The following is an 11,720-nucleotide window of genomic DNA, read 5'->3' on the forward strand; positions in this document are numbered from 1 at the left end:
GTGGGTCATTTGGCAGCTCCGAGCTGTTATATTATCATTCTTCTGTGTTACTAAATAAATCCAGAGACTGCGAGCATTTAGCAGAAGCTGAATCACTGTGCCCTGCTCGGCAGTCCTGTGTTTCGTTTAAATGGAGAAAGTCGGGATCGAACTGAAATGGCTTAAACAACTGCTTGTTTTAAAATGCTTTAGTGTAGGACAGAGCACAAATAGCTACAGCAAACAGAACAAACGGCGTTGGCAGATCTCTATTTTATACTGTTCTTGCCTGATGTGAGGGACAGGACATGCTGTAGAAGTATGCATGGGTCCTGCAATGTTGTTTGGGGGGTGGGAAATTCCTCAGTTCTGTGATTAATTTTTTTAGGGATTTTTCTGGTCAGTAACATACCTCAAATCTCAGGTGAAACTGCCGATTGTCCGTGAACGGACTTGTCCATGGGAAATTGGGATGGCATGGAAACTGGCACGATCCGAGGGCCCAAGCATTCTCAAATTCCTTATGTTCCTCCACAGTCCATTAGAAAGCTGCTGGTTTCTCCAGCTCTTCAGTACCAGCTTAGAGGACCAGCAGCCATAATGTCTGGAGATGGTGCCCATGTAATAAAACAGATCGAACAAGGCACACTGTCCCTGAGATAAAACTCTTCTAAGGACAGCAGTTTGTGAATGCAGTGACACAATACATGGACATCTTTTCTAATGCATTTCTACGTTAGTGGGACGGGGAAAATGTCTTGGGACCCTGTCTGCAATTTGCTGTGAAGCTGGGTATTTTACACACATTCATACACACTGGAAAAATAACAGATTTTACAACATATCTGGGAGCAAAGAACTAAAGTTCTACATAAAGGTTTATAAAAAAAAAACCAACCAAACCAAGCAAGCCACTTTATGTAAAGTATCCCAGAAAAACTCGCTAATATGCTCATGCTAAATGTTGCATGTGTTAGCTGCGGATGAAATTAAACGACCAAGAATTTGTCCTTATTATCGCCTAGGTGTAAATTCCACCGTTTGACGCTGACCTTCCTGATGTCACCTGTTCAAGGATGTCCCTGATATCTGTGCAGTAAACCTTCCTGAAAAAGCACTACGTTTCTGACATGGTGCAGCAGACCCATAAAGGGTTGTGCAACTGTTTCTCCTATGAGTTACTGTGACCTTTTTCCTTGTAAGATGTGAAATCACAGCGCATGAGGATCCACGGTGTGTTTTTCGCTTCTTTTTCTCCTCCGGTCACCTCTGACCCCCACATTGCTCACACCTTCACTGTTAGGACACAGAGGAGATGGGATTGTGCGGGGAGCCCATTTGGGTAAGAACTTTGTCCAGCCATTGGAGAGGGCCGTGCAGGTGGATCTCCACCCAGCAGGGGGTGCTAGTGACGTCCTGTCGGTGGTACTCTGCTCCCCAGCCCTGTGAAGTGTTCGTTGAATGGGGTGGGGGGAGAGACAAAAAAAGAAAAAAAGGACACCTCAGTGTTAATTGTCTGCATTGCAAGGCCCAGCACCAAACACATGCAGCTCCAGGTAGGATGTTAAACCTCCGAATGTCTCCCTAAATCACTGCCCTCTGCAGCGGGATTGATAGCGTCTGCAAAGCTGGTTCACGCACACGCACGCGGGCAAGAAGTGGACCAGTGGACAGGACGCAGTGGTCCTCTCTGAGGGCTTGGTGACGTGCATAGTAACCGGAGACTCATTAAATCTCCACCATGTGCCTTGGCTCGCACTTCAGTTTGTGTGTGCGCCCCAGTATCAAAATACCACCAGATTCTGTTACCACAGCAACACACAGTAGAAATTCTATTTGGGCCCTCGGTCGGATGTGATGTCGCGGCCCGGAACGCGACTCGTCCACTTCATTGGTCCACAGCGCTAGGTGGGAATGTGTCTGTTATCTGATAGTGCCAGGATCTCCTGAACTCTGATCAGTAAGCTTGAGAGGTTAAACCTTGCAGGGGTACGTGCCAAGCTACAGACTACACCTTCACCACTCCATCATGGTTATGCAAACATTTAAAGCACTGATTATTTTTTTAGAAGGCTATATATAAGATGACTTGAGGAACATGAAAAAGTGAACTCGCTACTTGTGAGTTGACAGTCCTGCACACCTGCAACCCTACCGTGCGATTGTGTGGTTCTGCGGCGTGCCAGTGGCTTCTCACCTTGACGAAGCTCATGCGGATGGTGCACATCTTGGTGAGCTCGTAGACCACCTCGAAGCCGTGGTTGACCGACTGCGAGAGCAGCTGCGCGAACAGCTGGTTGTTGAAGATCTTGAGGCTGCAGCCGCTGGGGATCTTGCAGACGGTGGTGGCGTGGAAGCCATGCTGGTAGTTGCAGTTGCGGCTCTGCACGAAGATGCTGCTGTCGCTGAGGCACTCGGCGTAGACCTCCCCGCCGACATAGTATAGGTGCACACCTGTGTGGGGGGGTCGGGCAGGGGGAGGGGCTTAGGGCGATGTTTGCAATGCTGCCAAAAATGTGCATTACAAAAATAGGAATGGTAATAATGGTAAAACTTTATGGGGCACAAATGTAGTATTATGCTATTATTTATGTATTAATTAACCACAAACTAAATCTTAGTTACATTCTGATCTCATGTTAATTCATCATTAATGAATCATGCAATGAATGAAGCAGTTACTATTCTGTAAACCTTTGTGAACTACTGAAGGAACAAGTCATGAATAACACAAGTTATGTGGTCATGTTTGTTCATTAATGAATTGATCTTCTCAAGTAGTTTGTTCATGATTTGTTCATGATTTGTACATTACTAGTAACAAACAGAGTTGTTACCAAGTATTTGAGGCCGGTCAAGAAAAGTATTACTGTAATAATACAATGGATGGAAACAAAACTTATTTACCTATGTATTTATTTTCTACATTTATCACCACACGCCTGGCTTTAAAAACCTGCCACAATTTAGACAGTTAAGCAGACCACTCAGAAATGCATCACTCGGATGAGGCAGCACATTCTCGCTCCAAATGCAGTCAGGAAATGACAGCGGGTGCCGCAAAAGCCGTAGCTGCAAGCCCTGCTTTGCCGAATCCTCATCCGACATTCACCACTTAAAGGTCAATTACAATGTTGCTCAAAGATAGATTCAACACAGATGAGAGTTCATCAGAAATGGTCCCCGAGGTAGCAGGATTGAAGCTAATTATTAAATGGCAGTGAAGCAGGCCTCAGGCTGTTAGGAGGAATATAAACATATCCAGCTGGATGCTTTCAAGGCTGCATGGATAGATTTACTTCCGCAACCACAAGACCCAGTTAACAGTGGCCACTTTATCCAAAGGAGAGAGAGAGAGAATCCTGGAATGTGTTCAATCATCTTTTACAAATAAAGCAGATGATTTAAAAATCATTCGCATAACTTGGGACTTGGAGTGGATGGCATGACCTAAAATCAATATTATAATATGTAAAAATATTTGTGTCAATAAAAACAATAATTAACCCAGCAAAATCTAGAACATTGTCACAGATCCCTGAAAATGAATAGTCAGTGGGATTAAATTATTTAAACATGCTTAACCGTTAAAGCTGAGTCTGCTTCATGCCATTTCATACACTGGTAGCCAAAATAGTGGAAATACGTCCAATTTTTAGAGATTGCAGAACTTCAACTGCTGCTGAAGTTACATATTTAATCGTGCAGCGTATGATATTTGTAACATTCCTTGATTGTTTGTAAACATTACTGCCAAAATGTATGTAGTCTTTTTTAAAGCGTAACGCCAAAAATGCTAGGTGTTTCCACAATTTTGGCCACCAGTGTATCTATATGAGGCATAATTCATAGAGGCAAATAAAATGTTCAGTAGTTTGTACTAATGTTCTAAGAAAACTAGAACTTTATTGGTTTTGCTTAAAAGTGCAATCCTAATAGTAACGCAATTAATTGTTCTTATCAGAATCATGGTTGTTCTAGCCTGGTTCGTTGTTAGCCATTGTTAGCAATACCAGTTGATAACAATGCATTGTGTGGTATTTCGTGCATAAAATCACCGTCCACAAATAGGTTGGACTATACTGTGTGTATGACTGATATAATGAGACATATATAAGACACTTAACTCCCATAACTCTTTATTGTTGATGCAGGGAGCAGTCATCTTGAATTCAGAGGTCGGAGCTGTAGAGGTCTCTCCGACTTTCCGAGTTGAAAGTCTGACTTCAGGGAGCGTTCCAACTAGGAACTTGGAAATTCCGACTTTCCAACTTTCCAGTTCAAATTGAACGCACCATAATTACTAAGCATACCGACATCTGCGAAAATTAGGTCAGTAGGTGCCGTTTAATGTCGGTATCGGTAAAATCTCGCTACGGTGCCCAGACTAACTTGGGACTTATGAACTGTGCTTAGGCAGTCAACCTGTCTGGCGTGTCGGGGGCCTCAAGTCTTGGTTCAGTAAATGGGCCCAAATGAGCAGACAGACAGCAAACTTTCCCATGTCTAGCAGACCTGTGTGAATCATGATATCATGATGCCCCCCCCATCCCCTTCCTCCCCACAAGGAATTCATTTCCATGGCAACCCTGTTCAATCATCAAAAAGCCAAAAATCAGACAGTGCGCATATTTTCCCCTCAGTCACATGACACCCACTATCATTCTCTTTATCTAGTCGCCTCTATTCGCACCTTCTCCACCTGCTCCAGCGACAGGCGGGCACCCACCTTTGCCAATATGCCTGCGTGTGTGTTCAATGGTCGAGTTGCGGTTGACGTTGGAAAGCAGGCCTAGGCAGAAGCGACTCTTGTTGTTGGAGGGGTCGGTGAAGCCGTCCACCAGGATGCTCCGTGACGAGGCGTGGAAAGTCTCGCCCACGCGGTTGTTGAGTTCGTAGTACGCCACTGAGCACCAGTACTCGGGCTCCTCGTAGCATACTGGCCGCAGGTCTGCAGGCCCAGAGGTCAAAGGTCACACACCTGCCCTTAATGTAACACAGACACTTACCTTTTTCACAGGGCTTACATAGAAATATAATTTTTGAAATATCCATTCTCCATCTGTCAAACTAAACAGGTCAGGGCCACAGGAATCTTAAAATGTCAGGTAACTTTTTGTAAGTACTGAAAAAAATATTTCCACTCAATTATATCGGACAAGTAGTACAATACACTTTAAACTAAGGTTTTTATATGTACACAGTGACATCCATTAGGATAAGCAGTGTTGGACATTTCAGGTCTAGTAACTACAAATCCAGACCAGGATTTTCTTTCTACCAGCCAGTTCAGCATAAAGAGTCACCATCAGAAAGCACTCAACTGGTTGGTAGAAACAAAATCCTGGTCTGGATTTGTAGCTTCTGGACCTGAAATGCCCAACACTGAGAATAAGCTGCCATTGTCGTGGGTTGGGTACCTATTTCCATTTGCACACACTAAGAAAACATAAGGGGACCAGGCTACCTATAGAATCCTCCCTGTGATTTTCTGCAGGTTCTAAATAGGAGACATGTGGACATCTCACCTCTGTGGGGTGCAGAGAAGACCAGTTTGTTGGAAGAATCACCCGGCTTCACGTCCTCGGGCGTCTCTGTCATGCTGTAGGGTGGCGGTGGTGTTTCAGCTGTGGGGGAGGGAGGGGTGGTGGTGATGACAATGGATATCTGACAGTAGTGCTTCTCATGTGACTGAAGTATGACCTCATGTCCCAGCAATGCCGAAACGGCACCTCCCCCCAAAGGCGGGTTCCGTAGATTAAAAGTGAAACTTTTTGCTAATTTCCGCCACCGGCCAGCGTACCTGTCACCTGATAAGGGCTCCCCGGCTCAGCAGCACTCCCTGGTGAGTTTGGGTAGCTGATCGTGCTGGGAGACTGTGTGAGGGAGCCGGCTGGGGAAGAAGAGTAGGCGGCGCAAGGGTGCGGCGGGAAGGAGTCCGGGTAGGTGGCGTTCTGTGGCATGAGCGGCTCGCTGTGGAGGGAGGCGCTGCGGAACTTGGCCAGCAGGCTGTGCTGGGGGTTGAACTCGCTGTGTCGCGGGACCAACACAGGGGGCAGCACTGAACACCGGGGGTGACACACACGAGAAAAAAAGACAATGGGAAAAACACCCAGGAATGAGTTGCGTGCACCTCCTACTTTGAAGAATAGTGGAGACAGTATGTTGCATGGCGACAAGTCACACAAAGTCCTAATGAGGAGGTCACTAATTTGAGTCTCTGAGGCAATGCTACTATCGCTGTAAGACAGATAACATGACTCTAGGTGTTAAAGTCACTTTAGATCAGGGGTGTCAAACTCCAGTCCCGGAGGGCCAGAGCCCAGTGTAGCTTAGCTCTTTCAGCTCAAGAGCTGTGTGGTAATTAGCACATGGAGTTGCAAGGAGTAGAATCAGGTGTGTGTTAAATGAGGGGAAACCAAAAAATTTGCAGGGCTCTGGCCCCCCAGAACTGGAGTTAGACACCCCTGCTTTAGATAAAAAAAGACTTCAATTTATTTAGCAGACATACATTTTTTTTTTGAGAAAGTAGGGTCAGGCAGTCCCTGGAGTAATTGGGGTTATCAGCCGTGCTCACGGGCCCAACTGTGAAATCTTTCAGCCAACCCTGGGATTTAAACCAGCAACCTTCTGATCACAACCACAATATCCTGAGCCACAGGTCACACCTGCCCACTAATTATTGGGAAAAGTCAATGAGGTAACCGGCAAACGCAGGCTACCTGGCGTCTCCACGCGTCGGTAGTGGTAGGGGTTGATGCAGATTTCCTTCTGCTTGGAGCCGAAGGGGAACTCGCAGCAGTCGAGGGCCTTGAGCTCGTGGTGGGACTGCAGGTCGGGCCAGCGCCACACGCGGCAGTAGATGACGTGCGGCAGGCCCTTGCGGTGTGACACCTGCAGCCGGCCGTCCAGCGAGCGCGGGATGGTGACGCACTTGCTGGGCTGCCCCGGGCAGCTGAGGGCGCGCTCCAGCTCCTCCATGGCCCCCTTCTTCTTCTTCAGCTTCTTCACCAGGGAGTCCACCGCCTTCTCTGCCCATTTCTCCTCCTCGTCGCCCTGCTTCCAGCCCAAGAGGCGCTTTACCGCCGGGCTGGTGAAGGAGAACAGGGAGGTGATGGAGGTGGTGGAGTGCATCGTGATGGTCCCGGGGACGGGGGAGGCAACCAAAGGGGGGGAGGGGCTTGATGTGGGAAGGGTTGGCTGACAGCAAGCGTGGGGGGGAGGCGAGGCGTGTGTGCGGCTACTGAGAGGAGAGGGGCGCTTCCCTGGGAATCCGGAGAACCACTGGCAGAAACTGAAGATGTACCGGAATTCCTGAAAAATCTGGCACAGGGTGAGAGAGCAGGGAAGGGGGGGGGGGGGGGGGGGGGGGGATTGGGAGAGAGATCAATGATGGTGAGGGTTTCCAATAATGAGTCAAATGTCCCAACAAACTTTACATCATCTGCCCAGAACCAAGAAAGTTTGTGCTGAGCCTGATATTTAATCATCTAACGAGGAAGACATGCACACACTATAATCAGGGGTCACTTTACTCAGCAGTGTACGATAGTTTGATATTGGAGGGGACACAACTTAATCATTTAAAACAAAGGCCTAATTATTGAGCGACTGAATGAATCCAAATTAAGTATTGGGGTGTGCAGGGTCCCACCATACCTTGGTCAGTAAGCCCCTGTTCACTCAAGCACGTGATAACAAATTTCATATTTTTACCTATAACCTACAGACAAAAATGCTCCATACTGTAGTTCTACTGCACACTTTGTCATGCCACAGCTGCCACCGTGCCTGTGGTGTCGCTGATTCGGAAAATCACCACTTGCCAAAACCTTTTTGCAACACCTCAAGTCCCACCCCCTTAATTAAAACCCCCTTCCCAACTTGCCGCGATCTATTGCCTTTAACGGACAGTGGTGAGACCAAGTTGTCTCCTTTTCTCTTACACACTACAAACCTTCCGTTCGACTGTGGAGTTGGAATTTTATTGGCACCCACGCCGACTGGCAACACTCGGTGGAATTTTGTCGACCCAGGCATCAAACGCACATGTGCAGTAGCCCCCCTCCCCCTCCCGTCCTACTGTACTTTATTAATAAGGCAGTGAGGTAACATAAACTTCCAATTCCACATCCAGTCCAAAGAGGTATGCTTTCCACCAGCGGACGTAAGGCATCCTCTAATATCGACTTTTTAAAGCTCCTCTCTCTCTCATTGTATATCAGCCCGCGCTTACTGCTGACCTAAAGTGGACTGACACTGCAAGCGATAGGTACCTCAATGTAAATTTCTATATAAAAAAAATAACATACTCCTATACACTACTCTGCCAAGACAAAGCCCCTATATAATTTAAGCACGCAAGTTAAATCCGCTAAGAAAACCAGAATCGTCTTTTACAAAAGCAAACAATTCACATCCAAGTGCTTCAAATAATGTAAAGTAAAAAATTGTATAAACGCAGTACGCTTCGTCTTGCAAATAAAGTGGTAATTCCGAAGGATTTACTTTTCTTGGCACAAAATGAAAACAGGCGTTCACTTCAGTGCGGCATCAGTACTTCTGTTCCGTTCTCATTTTCCTTTTTATGAAACTGGCGTCGGCCAGTCTACCGACTCAGATAGGCTTAATCACCTAGGCCTATTACTTCGCTATCGGGACCCCCCCTCAAAGCAAACAGGCGCGTTTCCTCTCGATAAACCCCGGATCACGGTGACTTCAGAATGCAGCAAATGGGCTGAGCTGCTCGGTCTGCTGACACGAAACACCTTGAGATGTCAACGGGATCAGGTAATAACCGCACACGGCGCAGCCCCGCTTACCGAAAAACCTGCCCCTACCACGTTGCTCCAAAACTGACATTTACAGCTGTAAATTATTATTTTACATTTTCTGCAGGAAATTAATATACAGTTTGATTATATTGTTTTACTGGAATTAACTTTAGGTTATACTCTTTATAAATATCTGTACATTTTTATTGATAGGATATATATTAAGCACCGATATAAATATATAATACAAAAATAAAAGTCGAAAAGAAAAGTAAGATCACAATCAAAATGGCTCGCTGTAATTTTTCCTAATGAAACTTTCTGAAATATACGATGTTAGGAAAAAAAAATGTTTTAAAGCCACACAAACAATTATATACCTGTGCAATAACAGAAAAAAAAATGGACATGTCATAGCAGAGAGAGAAACGTCCACCTCCATTGCGGAGAGTTTTCGCCCCTTACCTTGTGCGTCTTAGCAGAGGCAGCCACCCCCGCTGAGTTGCTCGCGCTGTGAAGGTGTGGAGCGTCTGCTTGCTAAGGAGCCGGAGCAGCGGCGCAGCCCCGGCGTCAGCCAGGCTGGAGCCTCAGCGCCTTCGTGCGGAATCCATCCGCTGGCTCTGGACCGCTCCCAGGACCTCGGCGCTCTAGTCCGACGGAGGCGGAGACGCGACGCTCCCTTAATTAATATTATCTGCGTGCCGGGAAGGAGCGCTTGCTCATCGACACACTGTTATACCTATTCTAGTGTTTGTTGTGGTATTTATTTATTTATTTATTTTCCAAATGTGCTTATATTACGAAATGAAAGAGCTGACAAGCGCACCTGTTCTGACCACCGTTTACAGTAGTTTAATAAAACTATAAATAGCAAACACTCCGTAAGTTTGGGTTCAATACATTCATTGTGCGCTGGCGATGACAATGAGTTGATCTCCACCAGCAAAAAAAAAGATACTGCACAGCGTAAATAATAAGTTCATTTAATTGTCCATCCATGAGAACTAAAGCGGTTCCATACAAGGAGTTTCCTACGCGACAATTAGCAGTTTTACGGCGCATATGCAAAGCAGATAACTTGAGGGCAGTCAGGGGTGGGTCACGATCTAACCCTGCCTGGCTAGGGTCAATAGTCATTCACTCATGTAATTTGACAGGCCTAGAGAGTTATGTAATATTACTCTGATTAGAATACTATGCCAAACTCTTAATACAAAACCAGTAAAATTGCCAATAATTCAAACTGATTTGGTGATAATCAGGAATTTAGGCATTTTCGAGGATTTTGTTTTGTATTTGATAGTGTGAACTATAGCTTACAATAAGAAAAAAATGTTTACAAATGACAATCTTGAGAGAAAATAGCCAGATATCCTTTACTGTGATATGTTTTGCCAAGCCACTCTCAGCTACCTGTTAAAATTTCCCCGTATTCTGTTCACCTCTTGGGGTAAATTATTGCGGGTGGGGGCTCGGGGGCTGGATACATGGGTTCAGACTCGGGCACATGCCGGCTGCAGCAGGAACGCTTTCCAGCTCCGGTGAGCCTGACTGCGGGAATATCGATCTCGGCGGAGCCCGTCCGCTCATTGCGGATGGATACATTTCGATCCTGAGTGTGCGGTGACTGGTCCAGTTAATGACGCAAGCCGGGCTGGCGACACACAGTCTGGGACTTTGACATTTTCGCATTCGAGAACAACTGGGAAGGAACGTAACAATGCTTTTCGAATACGGGTTACGTGAATGTCGACACCTGAAAATTAAGAAAAACAAATCAGTGTGCACAGTATACAGTGATATCACAAAGTGAGATGTTAAATAAAGCACAAGGTTTTAAAACGTCTGGGCGCGCAACGTCGAACAGAACAAGGTGCATCGTATTTAATCTCCACCGTAAGATTATTTGTCTGGATCGCACGCGCGGCAAGTTTAGGACAGGAAACAAAATATTTTAAAATTATAAATATCAACACACAATACCCAGGCAACGGGGTCTAGGAATGAGAAAAAGATATGAAGAGAAGGAGAGAAAGAAAGAGAATGACTTCCTGGCATAGAGACAGACAGGAGAGGACAAACAGGATATACTCCCCAGGGTACTGAACAGCCCACAAAAACATCCACATTATTAGGTTTGGAGTCTTCGCTAGACCTCAAAATTACACAAGAAAACAAATTATAACGGGACCTCGTATATTAAAACAGAAATGCTTCTTCTGAGTTGTTCCAAATTAAAAGCACCGAGAATACGGCACACAACCGTTTTAAAAGTGCTCTCATTAGCTCCTCATAAATAGGTGCGTCAGTATTCCAGGATGCATGTGCAAAAAGTACTGTTTAAATTGTAAATAATATTCTTTGTAAACCATTGAACCAATGATATTGTATTAACTGCAGACACACATTTTCTGTTTAATAAAATTTATTTCACTGCACTTAGCAGCTAATTTAGTGGCATGTTGAGGTGTAATTCCGGGTTTCTCAGCCAGTGCGGGTTCGGATGTGAGATGGACTGTAGCAGGGAAGCGTGATTCTCTTGGCAAAGGGCCGCCGCACAGACGCGAACCCGATTGGCGTCCGGCAAAATTGGCGAAACGTACAGATGAGACGAGGATTAGCGCCCCCACCCCCCCTCGCCGGCCCTAGGGCGCCGACATGAGAAATGTTTAATAGCCGGGCCTTGCGCTCGGAAAGAATGAGAAACCCCGATTGCTATGCAAATATAAAAGTCGTAATTAAAAAAAAAACATAAACGACATATTAATTTGTTTTGTCTTGCTGAACATTATTTAATTAAATTTATACTCGATGATTGTTTACTTAACTAATCTGCGTTCCAGTCCAAGGAGTCTCTTTACTGTAATGTAATGAGACAGCGCATGCGCTCGTCGTGAATGGGCTTGTCATTGCAGCACTCTTTGTAACAATTTTCAATTATAAACCTAGTTGCCCCTTGCTTAAATT

At 45.6% G+C, this 11,720-nt stretch overlaps 1 protein-coding gene across 1 annotated transcript; it reads right to left on the bottom strand.

Annotated features, from left to right (window-relative positions):
- Positions 1–173: 173 nt before the first annotated feature.
- smad9 (SMAD family member 9) lies at positions 174–9,388 on the bottom strand. The gene is made up of 7 exons (XM_023805287.2): positions 9,219–9,388; positions 6,702–7,302; positions 5,783–6,040; positions 5,508–5,606; positions 4,709–4,930; positions 2,177–2,433; positions 174–1,422 (listed from the first exon to the last, which is right to left on the bottom strand). Exons 2-7 carry the CDS (start codon positions 7,111–7,113, stop codon positions 1,279–1,281), a joined length of 1,392 nt encoding a protein of 463 aa, XP_023661055.2. The 5' UTR covers positions 7,114–7,302; positions 9,219–9,388; the 3' UTR covers positions 174–1,278.
- Positions 9,389–11,720: the final 2,332 nt, after the last annotated feature.

The sequence above is a fragment of the Paramormyrops kingsleyae genome, chromosome 18 (assembly GCF_048594095.1).
Source record: "Paramormyrops kingsleyae isolate MSU_618 chromosome 18, PKINGS_0.4, whole genome shotgun sequence".
In the NCBI taxonomy this organism is placed as follows: Eukaryota; Metazoa; Chordata; class Actinopteri; order Osteoglossiformes; family Mormyridae; genus Paramormyrops; species Paramormyrops kingsleyae.

What these genes read in the sequence shown, in the direction of transcription:
- smad9 (XM_023805287.2), bottom strand. Translation starts at nt 7,113, where the DNA reads ATGCACTCCACCACCTCCATCACCTCCCTGTTCTCCTTCACCAGCCCG. An exon ending in CCGACGCGTGGAGACGCCAG is followed by an intron (nt 6,041 to 6,701) that starts GTAGCCTGCGTT and finishes CCCGGTGTTCAG; the next exon opens with TGCTGCCCCCTGTGTTGGTC. An exon ending in ACGCAGGCATATTGGCAAAG is followed by an intron (nt 2,434 to 4,708) that starts GTGGGTGCCCGC and finishes CCCCCCACACAG; the next exon opens with GTGTGCACCTATACTATGTC.